A 23,970-nucleotide genomic window follows, 5' to 3' on the forward strand; every position below is an offset into this window, starting at 1 on the left:
AATAAACGTGCATAAGTGAGCAGAAAAGTATCTAGTCAAGTATCTTACTCATACCTGACACAGATATTAAAATAGGCAATCTTAGCAATTTCCACAATTTGGCTCTATTTATTAATTTTGTATAATTTTTTTCGCTGGATACGATCCATTTTGAAATTACATGAAAGCATGCGAAAGATTGTTGTGCAAACGGTAGGCCAAAAAACACATGAGGAGAAGCGTTATTATAATACGACATTAGTAATCACAGACATTCACATTTGGACGGGATTAGATTTCTCAGAGGACCGTTGAGTTTGCTGAAAAACAGTCGGTGATTCTCCCTGGAATTTTTACTGAAAAACACAGACTTGGCAGATACGGACAGGATTAAAATCACAAAGTACGCCTGCGAAAAACAAATTTCTCTAATGTCCCCCAGGGAAACTAATCCCTTCCGAATAGGGCTTATATGAAAGAGACCCATTGTTTTTTGCTATAATAAGACTCACCTGCTGTAGTGCACCTGTGAAGCAGGTCTTGGCCGCCGTCAGGTCTCCTTTTTTCCAGTACTGCTCTCCCAGTGTGTTCCAGCCCTCAACCAAACCCGGCTCCAGTTTAACAGCCCGGGACAGACACTCCTCTGCAGACTGACTGAATCCCGGACCGACATTCAGACACCGACCCCGTAGCAGCAGGAACTGGGCGCTGTGTTTGTACAAATCTGTTGAAAGAGAGGGCAGGGCATATTCATAAATATATACTAATAATACATTATATACATTTTACTTACCCAAGTGACTAGATAGTCAATAATGAGGGGTTTTGCTATATTTAGCATTTTTTTTTATTATTATTATTAAAGGGATAGTTCAGCCAAAATGAAAATTCTGTCATCAATTATTCACCCTCATGTTGTTAGACTCCTGTAAGACTTTCATTCATCTTTGGAACACAAATGAAGATCTTTTTAATGAAATCTGAGAGACATTTGACATTGACAGCTACGCAACTACCACTTTGACGCTTCAAAAAGTTAATAAAGAGATCATAAAACTAATCATTATGAATTGAGCAATTTTTCCAGACTCGGCCACTTTATGTGATGAACATATTTAATTGAGGCTTTTATTCACATTTAAACATTGATCAGTGAAGATAAACAGAAGCTCAACCGAACTTGACGCGTGAGAACAAACCTCTTGCTGAAGCTCAAACGTGATGCGTAACACGAGAATGAACCTCATTGGTTCTCGCATGTCGAGCGAACATGCTTGAGCTTCTGATGTGTGAGTTTATGAAAGTTTATATGCGAATAAAAGCCTAAATTCAATCTGTTCATCATATAAAGCAATCGTGTCTCTTTAGAAAATTTTGGACTAAACCGCTAGATTCATATGGATTAGTTTTACGATCTCTTTATGAACTTTTTAAAGCGTCAAAGTGGTAGTTGCGTAGCTGTCAATGGAGGGACTGAAAGCTCTCAGATTTCATCAAAAAGATTTTGTGTTTTGAAGATGAACGAAAGTCTTACGGGACAACATGAGGGTGAGTAATTAATGACAGAATTTTCATTTTTGGGTGAACTGTCAGAATATATTTGAATAAACATTAAGACTTCTTTACAAGAAGAATTGTAGAAAACAAAGAAGTAATGCCCACCTTCCTTTTCCTGCAGCCTCTCAAGTGTCTTTGCCATCTCTTGAGCAACATCATTCTGTTTCCTACCAGCATCTTCAACACTGTGTGTCTCAAAGTAATGGTCCCTAAAGGAGTACAGATCATCCACCAGCTCCTGCGAGACAGAGAAAGTGCTATTATTAAACAACTGCACATTTAAAATTCCTCAAGAACTCAAAGACATTTCACGCATTAAAGGAACAGTTCAGCCAAAAATAAATCCTGTCATCATTTTTGACAGAATAACAGCCTCAGTCACCGCTCACTTGCATTGCATCCATTTTCAATGAAATGAAAGCAAATTTGAGAGTGAGTTTGTCAGAAAATCTCCTTTTGCATTCACAGAAATAATAATGTTAAAGAGATTCTACTTAATTGCTGCTTTCCGTTACAAACATTACTACAACTTCTATCAAAAATTAACTGCAGAACTTTGGCATAATAGTTTTTGTCGTAAAAAAAGTGATCATAATAAAAGAGAGATGTAACAAATAAAATGACAAAACATTCTTACATGGATTAAAAGGAGCTCAAATGAGTTTATTGTGGTTTTACAGTATTACTACAACAAAGTGTTTTCTTGCAGAGAGAGGTGAATAATGGGTAAAACAAACATTACACGACATGATGGATAACACGACCGTCTGTACACTACAGTTTAATCAAAAAGATGCAGAGATGCTGTTTGTTTTGTAACCTGCCCGTTCTCTGATGTTGCAATGCAGTGTATCAGTTGTTATAGTGACAGGCGATGCAGCAGCCATGTGTACATTATACATCACCGACATCATCATCTGAATGCGGTGATGCCTATTTATTTAAGCTCATTAAAAGAGAAAAGGAAATGAAATGATCAGTTCAAACCTTTAACACTTGCAAATCATCTTTGTCTGTTGTTTTCTCCCCATCATTGTCAACATCGGCCATCTTTAGCATACAAAGCAGGACCCGAGCAAGGGAGACGACAAACACAGACGAGCGTATATGAGCGCCTCCTAGTGGCCAGGAGACGGCAGTTTATTCAGAGCTTGACCAAGACAAGTACAATAGTTATAAATATTTGTATCAATTTTGTAACGTTATTCGTTCACTAAAGTATTTTGGGTTTGTATGGAAAACTTTATAAATAGGAAAATAATGCTTTGAGGTTGGATTTTTTTTTTTTTTTTTTTTACAAACAAACGAGTAATAAATAAATAAATGTACATATATTTACATAACTACAAATAAATAAATAAATAAATAAAACTAATTAATACATTTTAGTGGAAATGGTGAAGCTCCAGCGAATGAAATAGGAAGTAAAAGTGCGCATGCGCACGTGCTCACATGCAGTCATAAGACTCTGAAAACAAACACAGGTTATGATGTTCCGATAATCCCGTAGTGGCGATGATGATGTTTTTATCCTTATTTCTCGGTTTACTGCTCATGACAGTCTCTGAAAACGATGCGGTTGAGAAGATTCAAGCTTTCGTCGTTCCTCACAGTCACATGGATGTTGGCTGGGTGTACACGGTCCAGGTAAAACGCAGATTTCGATTTTAAATGACTTGTGTGTTTCCGTAAGTGGAGCTGTCTGTCAGTGTTGTCAAACTTTTCTGTCGTAGGAGAGCATGCACGCGTATGCCAGCAATGTGTACAGCAGTGTAGTGGAAGAGCTGTCAAGAGTCAAAAGCCGCAAATTCATCGCGGTTGAACAGGAGTTTTTCCGACTCTGGTGGGTGAATGTGGCATCAGATTGGCACAAGAAACAGGTAAGGACTGATTGATGTCTTATTGGGTGTTTTAGTTTTTATTATTATTACATATTGTGGGTAAATCAGTTTACCTTAAAACTCAAGGAAGAAGTTTTGAAACTTGGGGCCACAAGGAAGCAATAGGGGTGTCCGTGGAAAAGAGACAAACTTTGAAAAAAAAAGTAAGAATATATAAATAGTAGAAATAAAAATTAAAATAAATAAATGAATTGATTAAAATAAATAAATAACAATTGAAATAATAATTCAGGGGCCGTTTACAAGTAAAAACAGACAACTTGTCATGTGTTTTGGCTGTTCATTTACACCACAACGGCGTTTTGGGGACCTGAAAATGCAAACCTTTGAAAATGGGGTTTAAAGTGCACGTTTTTGAAAACGATACAGTTATTGTCTTTGTTTAAACTACAAAAAAAAAAAAAAAAAATTGTGAAAACAGTGAGCAGTTAATAGGCGTCTGACATCGCCAACTACTGGCCTGACATGAATAATACAGCGTTTTTAGTCGTTTTCACAGATCCGTGTGTGGATCATTTTGACAACACATTTAAAAGACTGAAAACCCCTGGTTTAAGGTGACTTGTTTTTACCTGTCAGGTGAGACAGCTGCTGCTTGAGGGTCGTCTGGAGTTCATAATCGGTGGTCAGGTGATGCACGATGAAGCAGTGACAGATGTAGATGATGCCATTCTTCAACTCACAGGTGTGTGACTGTGAACCCAACACTTACAAATGAAACTGTAGAGTATGTGATTTTGCCATGGTAAAGTGATGCTGACAGATGGCTTTACCATTAAATGATTACCATATTTATGTAACATCATGGCATTTACACAGTACTATGGTGTTATTGTTGCATATAGTTATAGCTCTTCTTACCCCATCTCTGTCTGGCTTGTAGAGGGTCATGGTTTCCTGTATGAGACTTTTGGCGTTCGGCCACGTTTTGCGTGGCATGTTGATCCGTTTGGTGCGTCGGCCACCACCCCTATCCTCTTTGCCCTCGCCGGGTTTGATGCTCACCTCATCTCTCGCATCGACTACGACCTTAAAGATGACATGCAGAAAAAAAAGGTTGTACTTTTGCGTCAGTGGTTTGTACTTTATTTAATGTGGGAAATATGTTTTATACACCAATGAGCCAAAACATCATGACCACCTTCTTAATATGCTGATGGTCCACCGCTCGCTGTCAAAACAGCGCTGACCCACCGAGGCAGGGAGTCTATGAAACCCCTGAAGGTGTCCTGTGGTGTCTGACACCAAGACATTAGCAGCTGAACCTTCAAGTCCTGTAGGTTGCGAGGTGAAGCCGCCGTGGATCAAACTTGTTGGTCCAGCACATCTCACAGATGCTCAGTTGGATTGAGATCTGGAGAGTTTGGAGGCCGAGCAACATCTAGAACTCCTCATCATGTTCCTCAAACCATTCCTGAACAGTGTGTGCCGTGTGTCAAGTGCTTTATCCTGCTGAAAGAGCCACTTCCACCAGTGAACACCAGTGTCATGAAGGGATGTATCTGATCAACAATGTTTAGGTAGGCAGCACATGTCTAATTTGCGTCCACATGAATAGCCGGACTTAGAGTTTCCCAGATCATCACACTCCCTCCAGCGGCTTGTCGTCGTCCCACAGTGATCCTGGTGCCGTCACAAGCCTTGCCGTTTCAGAGATACTCTTGACTTATCAATTTGGCTCTTGTCAGAGTCGCTTAGATCTTTATTCCTGCCCATTTCTCCTGCATCCAACATGTTGATTATGAGAACTGATTGTTTGCTTTCCATCTAATCTACCCAGACCTTAATATGTGGCCTTGTTAAAGGGGTCATATAATGCCGTTTTTGTACAAGCTAATATGATTCTTTAGGGTATAAATTAAAAGTTTGTAATATACTTTAATTAAAAATTCTCATTAGGACTGTAAGAAAACACTAATTTTACCTGGTAAAAAACAGCTCTGTTTTCAGCACGCCGTTTAAGTGCATGCGTCTTTAAATGATAATGAGCTTTGCTCACCCCGCCCCTCTGTTCTGTGCGTACACCGTTTGTAACACAATAACACAATAACTATAACGCGTTGTTCATTATAAACGTGGGATTATGAATTATATTGAGAACGTCGTACATAGAAAACATGCCGTAATGTACCCTGAGTGTAAACAGCCGCATTCATTGTGAAGCGTGCAAGCGATTTGCAAAGATTAATATAAAGGTTAATAAAACGTTACACTCACTTCTTCTTCTGGAGGTGCAGCAGGAACACGAATAGTTGGTACCGATCCTTTCTTCAGGAGCAGCTTCTTAGCAAAACCAGCTTTATACTGACCCTCGTTTGTAAAGCAGTCTGGTGTGAAATGACTCGCTCAAACATGAAAGCATTGACGTTGATCGTGGGGAATCCCCGCGTCAATGCTTTGGGAATATTCCATCAAAACATCAAAATGACTGCTGTGTTCCTTATTACACACAAGAACAGAACGCCACAACCGCTTAGACGCTATTCGTCTCCAGCATATCAATGCACTATGATGACAGACAGCTCGCTCACGAGCGAGGGCGGGTCTGTGTTGAAACGCTGCTGTCAATCACAATCGTGGGAGGGGCGTCGATTTTGTGACGTCACAAAATCGAACGGCTTGATTTCAGAGAGTGTAAAACATATAAGGAGATTAAAAAAAACCACTGGATGGATTTTTATCATTTTATGATGACTGTGTACAGGCACTGCCAACACACATTTCAGTACAATCAACTTGTAAAAGTGCATGTACCATTATATGACCCCTTTAAGAGATGATCAACAATATGCGCTACACCTGTGACTGGTCATAATGTTTTGGCTCATCACTGTAAATGATAGCAGCGCTGCATATTTAGTTTTCAGAGTGCCTCTTAAATTATGATACACTGGTACAATACATGTGATAATAATGCAACTGTATTTGTAGAATTTGCAGTTTGTGTGGAGAGGTTCTCCCTCCTTAAAGGAAAAACAAGAGATATTCACACACACCATGGACCAGTTCAGCTACTGCACACCATCATACCTCCCCTTCTCTAACAGGTAACGTCCAGTAATGTTTAGGTAGGCAGTAACAATTTAAATCTTTATTTTGTAACACCTCTTCTGTGATTTCTCTCCGTTTTTTTTGCCGTTTGGGGTGAAAGAAATGTAACAAGGATGCATTAAATAGTGACCATAAAGACATTTATAATGTTACAAAAGATTTATATTTTAAAATAAATGCTGTTCTTACTATTCATTAAATAATACTGAAAGAAATGTGTCACGGTTTCCACAAAAATGCAGCACAACTGTTTTCAATATTGATAATAATAATAAATGTTTCTTGAGCAGCAAATCAGCATATTAGAATGATTTCTGAAGGATCATGTGACACTGAAGACTGGAGTAATGATCCTGAAAATTCAGCTTTGCATCACAAGAATAAATTGCATTTTAAAACTCAAATAGAAAACCGTTATTTTAAATTGTAATAATATTTCACAGTATTACTGTTTTTTTTGTTGTTGTTGTTTTTTAACTAATTTACAGCCTTGATAAGTATAAGAGACTTCTTTCAAAAACATTATAAAAACTTTACTAACCCCAAAATAGTATATAAAAGTTTGTGTTAAACGAAAAGCATTTAAAAAAAAAAAAGTTTGAGGATGCTTTAAAAATTGATGGTGGTTGATTCCAGGTCTGGGTTTTACTGGAATGGTGTTGCCTTGTTTCCGAACCCTCCTAAGGATGGCATATACCCTAACATGAGTCTGCCAGTGACCAAGGAAACTGTAGAGCTGTATGCACAGACCATGGTGGACAACATCAGAATGAGGGCCCAGTGGTTCAGAACCAGCCATGTTCTCTGGCCTTGGGTCAGTTTAGCTCCATCATCCTGCAGGCTATCTTGTGCATTGTTTCTTTTATATATTCACTCATTAGGATTACAATTTAAAAGGATATGTTGTATTTACAGGGTTGTGACAAGCAGTTCTACAATGCATCAGTGCAATTCACGAACATGGATTTTTTAATGAACTACATTAATGCACACAGTGACAAGTATGGAGTTGCAGTTCAGTACGCCACGCTAAAGGACTATTTTCAGACGGTGCACCAAACAAATCTTTCCTGGGATGTGAGGGAAAACCAAGACTTCCTCCCTTACTCAACAGGTTTTCTCAACAGCTACTTCTATAATTGTGATTACTGCATTTCTGAATGACAAAATGGTCCTGAATGGTCTTTTATCCTGGTTTCCTAGAACCGTTTCAGGCCTGGACTGGGTTCTATGGTTCCAGAAATATTCTGAAAGGAGTAGCCAGACGAGCGAGTGCCCTCCTGTATGCAGCAGAGTCTCTCTTCACTAGATACCGCATCAGATACCCAGAAGGCCCGGTTCAGAGAGAGTGGGCTCTAGACAAACTCAAGGCCCTGCGATGGGCTGTCTCTGAGGTGCCTGGTTTTAAACTTATCTTGTTGTGCCACAATCTTTCCATGTGGGCAACTTTAGGTAGAGTGGCATTCGCAAATTACTTTTAATAAGTTGCAATGACTTTTTATAATAAATGTATTTCATTAAAGATGCTGTAAGCGATTTCTGAGAAACACTGTTGATATTTGTAGTCAGCCCAAACAAACACACCCCTCCCTTCATTGCTCTGAAATTCATAAACACTCAATGCAAGAGTGAATGTCTCTTTATCATACACTGTACACCCGAATAAGTTGGCAAAACTCAAAAAAATGTTGGGGTAGGGTGCTCGGTTTGTTTTGGTGATTTCAAATATCAACATTGACCAAAAGTGTTTTTCACAAACTACTGATCCCACCTTTAATTTAAGTTTACCCTACTCAAACCAATTCATTATGTTGAGCATTAGGATTTAGTGTGGCTGAAGTAAAGCAAAATAATGCTTGGCGAAAAATAAAGTAACGTTGATGAATAAACGACAGGGAAGAACAAAAACAGTACACAAGAGTAAACACAAGCAAGAGTTGGTTGTTAGTTGCCACCAGCTCCAGACGACAGCATATCTTAGTTCTGTTAAAAAGAGCTAAACCAATGTTACTCACGTATGAAGCAAAAACAACACAACCTAGCGTCTGTTTTCAGGTCTTCCCGCTTTGGTCTCTCCAGCACTGGAAAGCTTTTCTAATATTAACTCGGGTCCCAAAGCTCTTGCCTGATCATAACCCTTCTTTTCCCAGTGATATTCCTCTGAGCTTGTCTCTTTTGTAATGTCTCTCAGCCATCTCTCTTTCTACAGTCTTTCTTCAAATCTCCCTCTTCCTCACTCTCTCTCCTCCCCCATCACGAGTGGACACGCCCCCTACTACTGATTGGCTTACTCTCTCCTCCCCCATTACGAGTGGACACGCTCCCTACTGCTGATTGGCTACAAGTGTGTTGTGCTGCTCGGTCCGATCCACTTGTAACAGCGCTGCTCAGAAATCGCTTACTGCACCTTTAATATTTACCTAGTACTAAATTCCTTTTTCTCATGAAGTAGGCCCAAATCAAACATTATCCCTCTATGATATTAATGGTTTGCATATGACAAGACATGATTTGACTAGCCATTATCTGGTCTGACATGCCAGGTTCAGCATCATGATGGCATCACAGGGACAGAATCCCCCAAAGTGGCTGATATGTATATGGAGCATCTCATGCAAGGCATGATGGGAGCTGAGGAACTTTTGGCAGCCATTTTCTTGCTTCCACAGACCATCAAACTTTCCAATGCCATCCATCACCCACCCCAAACCAGACCCTCCACAGAGAAGACTGGTATATTTCTGTATTTAGATTTGAGTCTTTTCTTTTCTGCACTTGGATATTCTCTGTCCAAAGACATCTTTATCTTTGCCTGTTAATTGTAATGGATTTATATTTTAATAAATTTGCCAGCACTAGTATCAATATTAATAGTCATCAATATTAAAATATTGGTTGATCATGGGTCTAATAATCTAATTTTTTTCTTTTTTTTGTGGTTTCAGACTCAGATAATGTTCTTGAACAGCATATCATCGTGTACAACCCTCTAGCCTGGAACATTTCAACATATATTAATATTTCTGTGCCATATGCAATGGCAGTTGTGCTTGACGATTATGGAAAGGCAGCACCGGCTCAGGTACCAAAACATAATCTGTGCATATTCCGTTCTCAATGTGTATACACTGATCATTTAGTTCAGTATTTTCAGAGTTTTTCTTTTTAATATTCAGATTTCATATTCTTTCTCTTTATCCCAATCATTGCTTCTATCATGACATGTCGTCATCTGTTGTTTCAACTGATAACAAACTCAATAATTCACTGCAGATCCAGCAATCGATGGAGTCTTCCACCGACTACGATCTGTTCTTTGTTGTTGAGCTGGGTGGACTCCAGTACAGAAAGTACATTGTGCAGTTCCCACAATCCCACTGTGACGCTGAGTCTGCGTGTGGGGCGACTCATGTGGCCAGAGTAGTGAAATTTAAGAAGAAGAATGTGAGCCAGTGGAAGAAGACGGGAAGGAAGTTGTTACCAGTGCTGAATGAGTGCTACAAACTGATGTTTGACCAAGAGACAAACCTTCTGCACAGCATCACAGACCGGCAAGTGTGTTTCATGTGTCTTAAGTCACCACAGTTTTGTTCAATGGAACATTTGAAAATGTCATTTCGGACCTTGCCTATCCAATTACAGGTGCAAAAAGATGAGAGTTCGAGTACAGCAGGACTTCTGGGAGTATGAGGCCAACGGGGACATTCACTCTGGGCCGATCTCAGACAACTACATCTTCACTGCCAACGGCTCTGCTGTTCCTGCATACAAATCTGTGGCCATGGAGATTGTGCCGGGGAAGATAGTTTCAGAGATACGTCAGTATTTCTACAGGTGAAAGAAAAGATGTTCTTTGAGATCCGTAATCTATTATGTCTGTCTGTTTTTAAGGCTGTTGTTCTCCTTGAAATACAAGTAAACAATTTTTCCTTTATTTAAAGTAGCGATGTGACATTCAATTTCTAGTCGATACAGTTAGCTAATAAGTATTTTCATGCTGAGGCTGATAACCGAGAAATGGTCGATATTTAAATTCTATAATATTTCGTCTAAATAATTTAAAAGTAAAACACAAAAAACTACAATTAGTTATTTTAAATGCTACAAAGCGAATTTAGGCATTATATTAAAAAAAAAAAATTATATTTGTTTTGCTTAAGAATGTATTTTACAGTGTTTTAAAGACTAAGGTAAGGTAATCTAAATGTAAAATTATAGGAAATAATCTTGCACAATTAAAAATCCAAAATAGATAATAAATAAATCCAAGAGATACCAATAAATAGAAAAATCAATAACTTGTGTTATAACAAAATGTAGGGGTGTAACGGTACACAAAAATCACGGTTCGGTACGTACCTCGGTTTTAAAGTCACGGTTCGGTTTATTTTCGGTACAGTAAGGGAAAGAAATGCAAACATTAAACTGCAGGTTGTTTATTACTATAAACTTTTTTTAACAATTTGTTTACACTTTTTTAAACACTTTTTAATAAAATATAATAAAATAGATATAAAATAAAAAAAGAATAAGAAATAAAATACTGCTGCAAAGTTCTCCACTAAATAAAATACTTTCAGTCTCAAACCAATATCACATAATAAAATATAATGAAAAATATAAATAAATAACTATGATTACAGTGCAGGAACAGAAAATAGCCCTATATTAAAATAATATTAAACAAATATATTAATGTATTAATATTTTTCAATAATCAATCAACATAATCAATTTAAGATTTTTTTTTTCCACTTTTTTAATAATTATCAAAATAAAATATAGTCCAAAGCTATAGTACAAAGCTATTATTACCAGAGCATGTGATCAGAGCAGGTCATTTTACCATTGTTGCCAGCATGACTATACCAGCTCAGCAAACAGAAATCTAAGTTACTACTGAGAAATTTCACCTTATTTGAGCGGACTTTGCTTTTCCAGTGCGTGATCGGTACATGATTGGAGTGTTTGGGCCGTTAACGACAGAGCAGAACGCGCAGCGCAAACACGGACTCGAACATTGAGCAGAGACTGTCTCTGGCAGAGAGCGCAGCGGGTCGTCGACACACACACACACACACACACGTAACGGAGAGTGCGGCGGCGCACACGAAGCGGAAAAGCTTTTTTTCGCCATGCAGTCTATTTCATTGTTACAGTGACGACGGGTAAAACACGGGTAAAACCAGAGAATGTCTAATAGGAAAAAACATTAGAATCAGCTGCAGGGCGGGATTTGCGCTGAACGCGGAGACTTCCGCCACTTAATATGTTCGTGTGGAAACACGAAAATGTACCTATGTTCCGCACACAAAATATTGCATTCAGTCATTCGGTACACACGTGCACCGAACCGAAAGCCCTGTACCGAAACGGTTCGGTACGAATACACGTACCGTTACACCCCTAACAAAATGTCATAACTCAAAAATGACGGGATGTTGTCTGGTGATGTATTGCAGACTTAGCCAATCATTCTTTTTTGATAGTCCATTACACTCGGATGCACGTCATTCATGCATTTGTCCTGTTGTCGATAGACTCAAGTGTGTGGAGTATATCAGAAACTAAACTGAATCTGTGAACTGTATTTGGTGTAGACAGCGTCAGTGATTATAATGGGTTCTACTTGAATTTGACATGGTGTGACGCTCACATCCAGTGAAAGCAAATGTCCGGCGTTAAAGGAGAACTCCGGTCAATTTTAACATTGAGCTAATTTTTTTTTACATTTGGAGTGCTGTCAATACAGAGAACAACGACAAAAATCGGTGTTGCCTACACCGAATTATTCTATCTTTAAAATTTGCACCCTGTTGACTTCAATGGGGCAAGTTTTAAACCTGCTTTTAGCCTCTTAACATCCTTGATGTGTCATTACAAGTGCACAGAAAATGTGAGTGATTCCTTCAGAGTGAACACGAGTGAGTCTGACTGCTGTAGATGTGAAAGATATTAATAAAAATGATGTTATTTAAGCCAGCGCAAATACCTGTGTTTACATCCTGTTTTCGGTTGAAGTCCAAAGTAGTCGATTGCCGAGTTCACGCGCATAGGTTTAGTTACCTATGATCACGCGCGTGAACTCGGCAATCGACTACTCTTAAAAGCAGTTCACTCTTAAAAGCAGGTTTAAAACTTGCCCCATTGAAGTCAACAGGGTGCAAATTTTAAAAATAGGATAACACGGTGTAGGCAACACCGATTTTTGTCGTTGTTCTCTGTATTGACAGCACTCCAAATGTACAAAAAAATGAGCTCAATGTTAAAATTGACCGGAGTTCTCCTTTAAGCGACTGACACCAGTGGGCGGGGCTTATGGTGCACTTATATGCCAAAAGATCAAGGCAAATTCAATTTCTCATGTCATGACCCCTTTAAACTCCTCTCACATTTTCTCCAGAAACCTAAAAATCTAGTAGTAGTTCTCAGAGCTAAAGTGTGACTGTTCTCTCTGCAGGGAGGAGGAAGACAAGAACCACACTTACTCGGTGGTCACCAGAGTGCCGGTAGGGTTTCAGAGTCGGCTGGCGTGCTTCAGACTGGAGCAGAGCTATAAAGTGGGACCCCTAGAGGTGAACCGAGAGACTGTGTTCAGAACCCGCACGAGTTTGCAGAACAACAGAACACTGTTTACTGACAACAATGGCTACCAGATGATGAAAAGGACATTCAAGAGCTTCGTCAACAACACAGTCTCCCGTGTAAGGATGCTTGACCGTTAAGATTCATAAATTATATTGCACTTTTGATGCACATCTTTTTTACACGTATATCTCTTGTGTGTTTACGTGCACAGAACTACTACCCAATGGTACGAGCGGCTTACATAGAAGATGATTCCAGCAGACTTGTGTTCCTCAGTGAAAGAGCTCATGGAGTGGCCAGCCTGAGTCAGGGTCAACTAGAAGTGAGGGCTTCGCACATACTTTGCATTGTTGTGTCAGTCTTTTTATCCTTTCCCAGCAATTTACTATCTAAAAGTACCATTTATATTCTGTGCATTCTTTGTCTGTGTATCAGGTGATGCTTCATAGACGGCTTTGGAACAACCAGGAGTGGAATCTGGGTTATAACCTGACTCTCAATGACTCCTCTGTTGTGCGGCCAGTTCTTTGGATGATGCTGGGATCCCCTGCTGCAAAATCATCCATCTACCAACAGGAGGCACTAGAGCTGCAGCACAGACCAGTGGTTATGCCTATTGACCAACCGGGTGAGTTTGCAGACATGCAGGCATTTCTAGACTAGGTTTTTAATCTCAGCCCCTGTATCTGTAAAAAAAAAATCCCTCAAAGTTTGAGTTATAATCCTTGCAAGAGCACAATTATAAACAGAACAAGGCCATGAAAGCAGACTAGTGAGTAGATGAGTTTACCTGTTCGGCTGAAGACGTTTAATGTCCCCAACAACCTCTGTAGTCCCATTTAGCCAATGGTTAGCATTAGCTTGCGTCATATAAATGACATTTATGTGGTAGAATAAAACGTGAAACTATCTTGTGCTTGTGTTCACCACAGACCTTATTTCAAGCATTTAGCCAAAAACCCCTTGACTTCAGGAAGATGGAACCGGAAGAGCAAAAATGCAAACTCATTTCCAGGTTTTGGCCTACAAAAATATGTCATCCCTGCACCACTCTACAGTGTGCCCTCCACTTTCCTTTCATCCAAACACTGTCCATTCCAGTGAAATCACAGAATTACATGCATTCAAATACTCACTATTACTAATGTACAATTACTAACAAACTATGGAATAAAAATAGAAAAGGAAAAGGTAATTGTGACTTTTTACCTCACAATTGACCATATGCACGAAACGCTCTTTAAGAACTTGCAAGATCTAAACTTGCAGCTTGAACAGCTTTAATAGTGTAATACTTAATTTATAATCAGAATATAGTCACTTAAATAGTCAGGCCTAGCATTAATTTATTACTTTTTCTCGTAATTGCGAGTTCATATCTTGCAATTCAGACTTTGTAACTCACAACTCTTAACCATAAAAACTTTATTTGAAATAAAATAAACTTTAACTGAAATAAAATAAAATAATAAAAAATATATATATATATTATTATTTTAGCTAGTTGCCAAGCCAACATTTCTTGTTTACATTTAGTTTTACTCAATGTACTAAAATAACTAAAACAAAAAAATTAACTATATAGGCATATTTCAAAATGGCAAGAAAATGACTAAATCCTTAACTAAAATAAAACTGAAAACAAAAAGTATAAAATTCAAAATATTGATAAAAACTGTCTCTATCTCAACTATCTCAATGATACTACAATAACACTGCTCTCTACATTGTTTTTATCATGTACACAGACTCTGCAACTCGATTTGGCTTTTTCCATCCTGGGCACTGAATATTACATTTTAGCATCATCCTCCACATGTCAAATGTATAGAATTGTACTTAATGCACCTACTGTTTGTTTTTTTGTTTTTTTATCTATGGCTGTACATTTTAGTGTTTCACCTTCATGCAGTAATTAATATTTAATTAGATTTTTATCATTACCCCTTTTGTCTGAATTATTTTTCTTTATTATTTTTTCTGTCCCCACCCTGTATGTTTCATAAAAAATATAAAGAATCATAAATTTAACATTTTCAACTTTAATTTAACCTAAATAACAAAACATTTTCCATATAATTGTTGTGTGTTTCATACATTTTGGTAAACAAACAGAGACAAAGGAGTGTAAAATGTTCCCCTTGCACAGAAAAGCCACTGAATCCGAGAGAGAGATGTAGCGGTCCGTCCGTTCAGCCGGTTGTTCTGCCCCAGAACCTCCACATGCAGACCCTCAGCGTCCCTGGCTGGAACTACAGTCCTGATCACACCCAGCACCTCCACAAGCTCAGCGCAGGTGATGTACAGTAGAGTACAGTAGTACACAATACACAGTTTAACTGCTGCATGTATCATAACAGTTATCTGAATGTTTCTCCGCTGTGTGGAGGGATTTTCTACTTCAAACCAGAAGCTATATTCAAAATGTATATGTTGTTTTCCAAGGTGGAGAGAGAAAGATAGACTTTGACCGGATTCTTTTGAGGATCACACACCTGTATGAAGTAGGAGAAGACCCAGTCCTGTCACAACCCATCACTATTAACCTAAAGGTACATTTTTGGCATTTGCATTGGTGGATTAATGTTTTACTTCTCAAGCAGTGCCATTAACAGTAAATTAATTCGGTAATAGGACGTTATGCGGGGCATAGGGGAGGTAACTGATGTGCAGGAGCGTTCACTTACTGGAACATGGGATATATCAGACCTCCAGAGGTGGAGCTGGAAAACCAATGAAAGAGTACGAAAAGATGGTGAGTTTTCACCCTTGATGGATGCCTACAGTGCTTGAATCAGATTGAATAGATGTCAGTACTAATTGTCATTGTTATATTTTTCCCCTCTTTTTACAGAGGAAACCGATTTTTTCAGGGGCGTAACCCAGGACTTCAATGTGACCATTCACCCGAAGGAGATCAGAACCTTTTTCATTCACTTTAAATAGACTGATTTGCAGAAGCCGACGATTATCTTCTGTGAAGATTGTTTATTAAGATTATTTCTAAAGTGTCAGTAATGATTTTAAGATGTGCACAATATGAATAATTGAAACTTCTTTGTTTTTTCTTGGGATAAATATGATAAGCATCATGCACAGTGGGTTTTTGCCAACTATTTGTCCTCTGCTTATTTAAAAAGAACAAATACAGTCTCTACTCCAGGTCAGTGGGTAAATGTAAACTTTCTTAGTTCAAGTTAAGTGCAAAAACTTCATCATCATTAGCTATGTTTCCATCCAAAGTTGTGATTTTACCTTGTGCACAAAACTGAAAAATCAAATAAACATGTGAATAAAGCAGCGTTTCCATCCCTTGTGTTCAAGAGGACAAAATCGTCACTTCCTTGGAAATTGACGCAAAATATCTGTAATAAAAATGGAAGTTGCTGCAATTGAGGAAGAAACTGTGGGTTTTTTTTCTTACATCATAAATGACTTGAGTCTCAGAGTACACGGATTAAACACAATAAACGCAATAAACGCTGTCATGTTCATCTTGTGTTCGGATGCTGGTGTTTGTGAACAATCATGTGAGACGCTTCAGGGAGGGAATTAAACTAAATCATTCTGATGACAGATTTTGGCTCAGGCGTTTCAGAATGATCAAACCAACATTTGAGATGCTGCGATGAAACTGATCCACTGGTTAGTCCAGTTATGTGGTTATATCACATCCACTGTTGGGGCAAAGTCACGTGAGTTTTTTGCAGTGCATTGAGGGATTTATTAGGTAAATTTGTTTCTATCATAGTTTATGCACGTCTTCTTATCGGACGAAAAAAATGTATCCGACTCAATTAAGCGCATTCAGTTTTATGCGCATCTTGCCATTTCCATCCAGCGTTGTTTTTTTTTTTATGCGATATCCCAAAATTCACATTAAAATGGGTGGATGGAAGCATAGCTATTAATACATTAATAGAACTGTTGTCATGCATGTATGCTAGAAGAATGCTGCTACACAGAAAATCATTCATTATACCTGTAATTTTTTTAATTGTTACATTTTAATAACCTCTTATTTGAGTATTGACAATGTCCATATAGCGACTGATTCTTACACTATATGTTCTGTAAAAGGCCATTCTTACACGTTTTACATTTTGTATTGTAAAGATATTAATTCATATTGATTAATTCATACTGATTATACAATTTTGTGTTCAGAAATAGTGCACATTATTTAAAAAAAAGACAAACTTGGGTTGATGTTTTCATGCTCTTAAAATAAATGTATAGAAATAGTAATATAATGTTTGAATATAATGTATTGGTGTGTCTAATAATGTGCCAGTTTTATTAGTATTATTAGATAAAATTACGTCTTTTTAGGTGCACACACTCTCACTTTCACTGTGGAGCTGTGGGTGGTGGCATCATGGCGATGACAGGCTGAAAAAGACAGAAACGGTTTACAATCGAATCATTCGTTCTGGTCGCCAGCATAGAGACAGAGCGCAACGCGTCATAATCTGAAGACCACGCCCACTAAGGGGAAAAACAATCCAACCGTCTCCATTGACTTTGCATTGCGAGAGGCTGCCTCATTGTCATTTCTTGCTTCTAACAAAAGACAGAATAATGCCTAAAAGCTGCTGTGTGACAAGGTGTACAGCAAACAAGCTAAGAAACCCAGAAATAAGTTTTCATAAGCTGTCGACCCCAAAAAACGAGCCTTTGAGGACATAAAAGTGGATACAGGCTGGAACGAATGGGTAAATTGTGGGATCCTGACACTCAGTATGCACTAAAAATACACTACGTGTGTAGTAAGTTAAACATTTGGTCACTGGTGAGTCAAATATCCAAATGTCAGTTTTATATATTATATTATATATAGTTCTCAGAGCAGGGACGGATTATGACTTGTAAAGGCCCTGGGGCCAGTTATCTCCAAAGGCCCCCCCAGCCCCCCCTCAGTTCGATAATAAAATCGTTTTTCGATAAATATAATGCACAATGTTGTTGGTGAAGACAGGGCTGCCAAATCTCACGCATCGTGTTGGCACTGTTGTCCGTTTTTTCACGCAATGAAAAATCCCGAAGCAAAGAGGCCACTGACACCAACAGACAAGACAAGGCAGGTTACTTTTGATTACTTTTGGCCGGATTAACAATTTCCTGTGCCCTGGGCAACAAGACTCAAGGCCCCGGCATAGTTAGGGGGGTTCGGGGGCATGCTCCCCCGAGAAAATTTGGATTTCTCTGATCTACATATGTGCAATTTAGGACTTTTGAAGGCCAAAAAATTATAAGAAATAGGCTAGCTTTAAAACCTTGTCATTAGATTATTTGTCAACACCTGCTCTCCTCATCTTCATATTTCTTTTTCTCCCAGTCTTCTTATCCTGGCCTATTTCTTCCCCTCCTAAAGCTGAACTTAGTCTTTTCATTTTCGTCTGTGTCAGTGACGAAAGTAAACATAGGCTCAACTGATTTTATACGTTTTATGAATCATTTTCTTAGACAAGTTAATTCACTCAAGGCTACCAGGAAAGCTGTAGCCTAAGTCAGTATTGCCATTAGGAACCTTCTGCAAGCTTTGGAATTTGAAAACGACTGTTTTTAAATGTTAAAAGTAATTTTAAATAATACACATTATAGACTACGTTTACCGCAGTTGGTGGATTTGGCAGACGTTCCCTTAAAGCATTGTGCTCTGTGGAAACTCGTCAAAGCATTCTCAGGTATAATTATGCAGCATTAATGCATGAATGATTTTGAATGAATATTTTCATCATGTCGATATGCAATGGTCACATAATATTAAAACTAATCTTGCTATTGATATCTTTGTTAGACTACCAATCTCACTCATTTAACTTACAATAGAGAGAACAGGACTGGCACGAATCTCTTGCTGGAAACTTTGATTAACAGCTGATATCATCATCATAACCTTAAATGCAATGTGCTCTACCTAGTATTGTTCTAACTTAGTTATGTTATGTAAGGACATAAGATCAGCAGATCTTATACAGATTCTTAAATTTGTAACTCCACAGGGCCTTCATATTCACATAGGGCCCAACAGTTCCAGGGAGCCCTCATAGTCCAAGTGCCTTGTTTAAGAGGCCTTGTGTAGGCTATGGTACACATATATTACAGAATTAATAAACATTTGTTTTCATTGTTAATGGGTTTTCTGAACCAAACTGGATTGCGTGGCCTTAAACCCCAGGGCCCCCCCGGGCTTCTGGTAGGCAAGGGCCCCTGGGCACTGGCCCCATAGGCCCGGTCAGTAATCCATCCCTGTCTCAGAGTAATGAGACACGTGACGCTCTGTCTCAACTGCCTGTATCCACTTTTATGTCCTAAACACTCGTTTTTTGGGGTCGAGAGTTAATAAAAACATATTTCTGGGTTTTTTAGCTTGTTTGCTGTACACCTTGTCACACAGCAGCTTTTAGGCATTATTCTGTCTTTTGTTAGAAGCAAGAAATGACAAGGAGGCAGCCTCTCGCAATGCAAAGTCAATGGAGACGGTTGGATTGTTCCCCCCCGCCCCGGGTGTGGGCGTGGGCGTGGGCGTGGCCTAAATGCGCTCTGTCTCTATGGAAAGGTTTATGAAATGAGCATCGCTTACCACATGAGATCTGGCAGCGCAGCAGGGAATCACCTTGCAACAGTACGCGGCGAGAGTGAGAGAGAGAGCGATCTGAGTCGCCTCCGTGAGTTGACCCATTAAAGTCAGATGATCGAATCCCTGCTGTGTGAGTAAGGAGGGTAAACGATATATAAATCATTTAATGGCAAATATTTAATAATCATGTAATAGCTGTTTTGTCAATCCCCGAGCCCTAGAGCTTCTGTTTACCAACCCTGATGTGTGAGTTGATGAATGTTTATATGTGAATTAAATCTGTTCATCATATAAAGTGATTGAGCCTCTTCAGAACATTTGGACTAAACCGCTCAATTCATATGGATTAGTTTTATGATCTCTTTATGAACCTTTTGAAGCGTCAAAGTGGTAGTTGCGTAGCTGTCAATGGAGGGACAGAAAACTCAGATTTCATCAAAAAGACCTTCATTTGTGTTTTGAAAATTAAAGACATGAGGGTTAGTAATTAATGACAGAATTTTTGGGAGAACTTTCCCTTTAATTTCTACATTTAGAAACCGTTTCAGTTAAGTTTTAGCTTTCCCACATCCAGTATGGAGAGCATTATTTTCAAAGGAGAACAGCATACAGTGACAATAATAGCATTGACATTTTCTCTGTAAAACAGTTTAGCTTACCCTTACAAATGTACATGTGCTGTTTTCAGGAATTGTCTCGTTATAATAGTAGTAAAGCCAGCAGGCACCAGGGTATGTATGTCGACTAGCCGTGAAGAGGAGACAGAAAGTATATGTCACACATGTGACCACCTGCATTCCCAAACATGCCTTGAGCTGTTAAGAAATAAATTGACACACATAAGCTCAGAAATGCTTATTTCCTGACACATTCTGAATGGGTACTCAAAATTTCAGTGGGTTCATTCTACGTATAGAGCATAACTAGCATGATGACACTTTTTTAATATTAAATTTCCTTCTTTTTTTGTTGCTATGTGTCCAGATACTCTTACTGTCGGTAGGTGGAGTTTCTGCGCTGCTATCGCCACACTGCCAGCAACAATGCCCTGTTTAAGGAAAACATAGTGTTACACCAGGGATGAGCAACTTCTGTCCTGAAGGGTCACTGTCCTGCAGAGTTTAGCTCCGCCTCCAACCCTAATCAAACACCTGAACAAGCTAATCAATGGCTGCATCTGAAATTGCATAATTCATAGTAGGCGAAAAACAGTATGTGACAAAACACTCATGTCCGAATACACAGTAGGCTACTCATAAAAGAGTAGAGAAAAAGTACCCTGATGACCTACTTCATTCGGCGAGATTCTGAAGTGTGCATATTATGGACACTTTAATATCCCATGAGGCCACAGGAGAGGACGCAACTGTCCCTGGGGTCACATGATAATGACATTGTGGCGAATGTACTTTGTCCGATTACATTCATACTAGAGTAGCCTACACACACACTTATAATATAGCCTAGAACATACTTTTTTTAACAATCGTGAAGTAATTACTTAGGCTATTCAACAGTACACAAGTACACAAGACAGTAAGCGATTTCAGACGCAGCCACTGTCTTCAGGATCACTAGAAAGCAGGTTAGAGAGAGTTTTTCAGGGTCACAGCTGCAGGACAGTGACCCTCCAATCTCTGATTTAGCCGTCAAGGCATGAACCAGGTATTGGAACAGCTTAAATTGGTTAAGACCAGCAAACCAACTTAAAATGGCTTATAAGCAGGCTTATTAAATATGTAAAAATAATAATAATAATAATAATTATGGGCGGCTACAGTTAAAACACACTTACAACGACGGAAAACGCTAGCATGATGATGTCTGTCATCCATTCAAAAGACATTCTGAAATCATACCGAAATCTGTAGTCAAAAGATATTCCTATAAAAAACGTAATTCTGCAACCAATGAAGAAGACAGTCAGCGCGATCTCCGTCACCTGTGGATCATGAGACATACCGGTATCATAAGTACAACTCTTCAGTAGTGGACGTGTTTCACAACACATTGTATTCTACTTTGACGCGAACTTTAAGTGTACCCCTAAAATCTTGGGTTCTGCCTCCAGGTATTTGTATTTTTGACGTGGGTTCCTCTGGAAAGTAACTTCCACTAACGTCCCCGCTTCGCCTGAATCGCTCGCGCTCTGCGCTGCAACATCCGACACATCTGCCTCGGGTTCGCCTGAGGAACAGCGTCAGGAGAAGTCTCGGATCAGTCCAGGTTCAGTTGTTGCAAATAACAATATATAAAATACACATTATTTATAAGATATCTTACTCGTCATTTTCTTCGGCTGGTCTTTATGCGTTCAAAACAATAGCTATATTATATTGCGGCCCAAATCCCTGAAAAAGACTCCGTTATGGGGTTTTCGGAATGTTTCCGCCCTTCTCCCATCTGGAGCTTGCGGAGTTCATACAGACTTCTATGGCAGTCCATTTTAACATTTAACCCTTACAATTTACCCAGCTAACAAAAATAAGTGACTGACATAACATAATCATGGTGACCAAACTTTCGTCATGTAAACGGAAAAGTGAAATTCCTGGATCATTCTTCTTGAATCAGTTGGTTTTTAGATTTATTTATTTTTCTATTGGTACATGCAGTAGTTTAACCTAATTTATGTTCTCATTTGCCCAAACTAATTTAAAGGTTGTTTCAACAGCTGTGAATGATGAATGCAGACTCAAAATGAATTCAGTTCATTTTGAAAAACACACAAAAAGGAACAATAAAATACACCAAAATTATTAATAAAAACATAGGATATACAGCGAAACATGATTGTAAGCTCAGCATCATTATAAACCATTATGCTATGCTAGCAGCGTAACATTTGCTAGTAGACATTTAAGATGATTAAGGAAAGATACCATATAATCAGGTATAAAAATTAACAAAAGTACTAGACTGTGGGTAATGTTACTTAACCAATCTGAAGCAGTTGTTTCACTTTTTTGATATAACTGACAAGAAACATTTTTATAAAAGCTATTTGTTCGTTGTAAAGTGTAAACGTCCTTGCATATTGAGTCAACCTCACGTTTTGTCAATCACTTTTGCACACTGCCTCCGAAACTTTCTTTCTTGAGTATTTTGAGAGGTGTTTTGACAATTCACAGCCACCGACTGACGAATACGAAAAAACAAATACGAAAGTTTCGGACTCAGTGTGCAAGGACCTTAAAGGAACACGCCGACTTTTTGGGACCTTAGCTTAATCATCGTATCCCCCAGAGTTAGATAAGTCCATACATACCCTTTTCATCTCCGTGCGTGCCGTAACTCTGTCTGATGCACCCACCGCTAGCCTAGCTTAGCACAAAGACTAGAGGTAGGCTAAATGGTTCTAGCTAGCATACTGCTCCCAATAAGTGACAAAATAACACCAACATTTTCCTATTTACATGTTGTGATTTGTATAGTTACAGAGTGTACAAATAACAAGGTCACATGAGCAGGGTTGGGGAGTAACGGAATACATGTAATGGCGTTATGTAATCAGGATACAAAAATCCAATAACTGTAATCCGTTACAGTTACGTCAAAAAACGTTGTAATCAGATTATAGTTACATTTTGAAAAAAGGGGGAATACTTTCAGGATTACAATGGTTTCATTTGAAACTAAATAAGTATTTTGGCATAACACTATATTAAGCGCTGCTTGATTACACAGTAGTTCCTGGTTCTGTTGCCAGTAATGACTCACGTGTGCCACGCGCTGGTGCATGCGCAAATAACAGCTGTCTACAATCTCCTCAGACGCAGATTGAATCACTGCTGCTAGTAGAAACGATGCTGCCTGCGGGTAAAATCGCTTTTAATTCATGGTAATTCCACTGCTATTTTGTAGAAATTAGGAGAGTAGCTTTTTTAGTACCCAAAATGTCCTTTCTTAATCTTCTCACGTAATGGGATGTTTGCTTGCCCTCCCAAGCCTGCACATGAGACACAGCCATCTTCTAACCGTATATATACTGAGAACTATATTCTCAGAAAGCGAAGCACTGCTACTTCTGCGGAGTGATTTACTCCAACTCTGGGCGAACTCTCTGCTCCTCACCACGGGGCTTCTCAGGTGCTGCGAGCAAATCACTACGCCCAAGTAGCAGTGCTTCGTGCAGTGCTTGATAATTGTTCATATTAAACCATATAGATTTTGGGGTGAATTCAGGTAGAGATGGGTGAAGGGAATGATGTGTAAATTGGGAGGTGATCAAGTCAGGTGTGATCGTGTCGCGAATGGGGATGGTGATATAGCAAGTGTCAGGCTTCCGGGTGGATGAAGTAGGAGACGAAC

At 38.8% G+C, this 23,970-nt stretch overlaps 3 protein-coding genes across 3 annotated transcripts in view; 1 reads left to right on the plus strand and 2 right to left on the minus strand.

The window, feature by feature from the left end:
* The window catches only part of ttc5 (tetratricopeptide repeat domain 5), an 11,351-nt gene extending 7,989 nt beyond the window's left edge, over window positions 1-3,362 (minus strand). Inside the window, exons 1-4 of the mRNA XM_079865502.1 lie at window positions 2,989-3,362; window positions 2,524-2,654; window positions 1,642-1,774; window positions 492-703 (exon numbers count right to left, since the gene is read on the minus strand). Coding sequence (XP_079721628.1) covers window positions 492-703; window positions 1,642-1,774; window positions 2,524-2,595 — 417 coding nt within the window. The 5' untranslated portion in view covers window positions 2,596-2,654; window positions 2,989-3,362. The remainder of the gene's footprint in view (window positions 1-491; window positions 704-1,641; window positions 1,775-2,523; window positions 2,655-2,988) is intronic.
* Window positions 2,991-17,431, plus strand: man2b2 (mannosidase, alpha, class 2B, member 2). Its single transcript, XM_079865501.1, has 19 exons — window positions 2,991-3,183; window positions 3,270-3,416; window positions 4,017-4,122; window positions 4,321-4,493; window positions 6,369-6,484; window positions 7,125-7,302; window positions 7,404-7,602; window positions 7,692-7,882; window positions 9,032-9,221; window positions 9,434-9,570; window positions 9,762-10,039; window positions 10,131-10,322; window positions 12,949-13,192; window positions 13,288-13,398; window positions 13,512-13,704; window positions 15,226-15,372; window positions 15,522-15,628; window positions 15,711-15,831; window positions 15,931-17,431. The coding sequence occupies exons 1-19, from the start codon at window positions 3,052-3,054 to the stop codon at window positions 16,020-16,022; spliced, it is 3,054 nt and encodes a 1,017-aa protein (XP_079721627.1). The 5' UTR covers window positions 2,991-3,051; the 3' UTR covers window positions 16,023-17,431.
* Window positions 17,051-22,103, minus strand: LOC307155111 (uncharacterized protein). The gene is made up of 7 exons (XM_079865504.1): window positions 21,943-22,103; window positions 21,704-21,846; window positions 21,455-21,601; window positions 20,654-20,707; window positions 20,319-20,474; window positions 19,663-19,785; window positions 17,051-17,468 (listed from the first exon to the last, which is right to left on the minus strand). Exons 1-7 carry the CDS (start codon window positions 21,947-21,949, stop codon window positions 17,427-17,429), a joined length of 672 nt encoding a protein of 223 aa, XP_079721630.1. The 5' UTR covers window positions 21,950-22,103; the 3' UTR covers window positions 17,051-17,426.
* Between the last annotated feature and the right edge of the window lie 1,867 nt (window positions 22,104-23,970).

The sequence above is a fragment of the Squalius cephalus genome, assembly GCF_949319135.1.
Source record: "Squalius cephalus genome assembly, chromosome: 3".
Lineage (NCBI taxonomy): Eukaryota > Metazoa > Chordata > Actinopteri > Cypriniformes > Leuciscidae > Squalius > Squalius cephalus.

Coding starts and splice junctions, on each gene's coding strand:
- man2b2 (XM_079865501.1), top strand. CDS start 3,052: ATGATGATGTTTTTATCCTTATTTCTCGGTTTACTGCTCATGACAGTC. Junction 7,883..9,031: donor TGCGATGGGCTGTCTCTGAG/GTGCCTGGTTTT, acceptor CTGACATGCCAG/GTTCAGCATCATGATGGCAT. Junction 13,193..13,287: donor TCAACAACACAGTCTCCCGT/GTAAGGATGCTT, acceptor TTACGTGCACAG/AACTACTACCCAATGGTACG.
- LOC307155111 (XM_079865504.1), bottom strand. Junction 20,708..21,454: donor TGCTAGCGTTTTCCGTCGTT/GTAAGTGTGTTT, acceptor TTCCTTAAACAG/GGCATTGTTGCTGGCAGTGT. Junction 19,786..20,318: donor GCACATGTACATTTGTAAGG/GTAAGCTAAACT, acceptor TTACTCACACAG/CAGGGATTCGATCATCTGAC.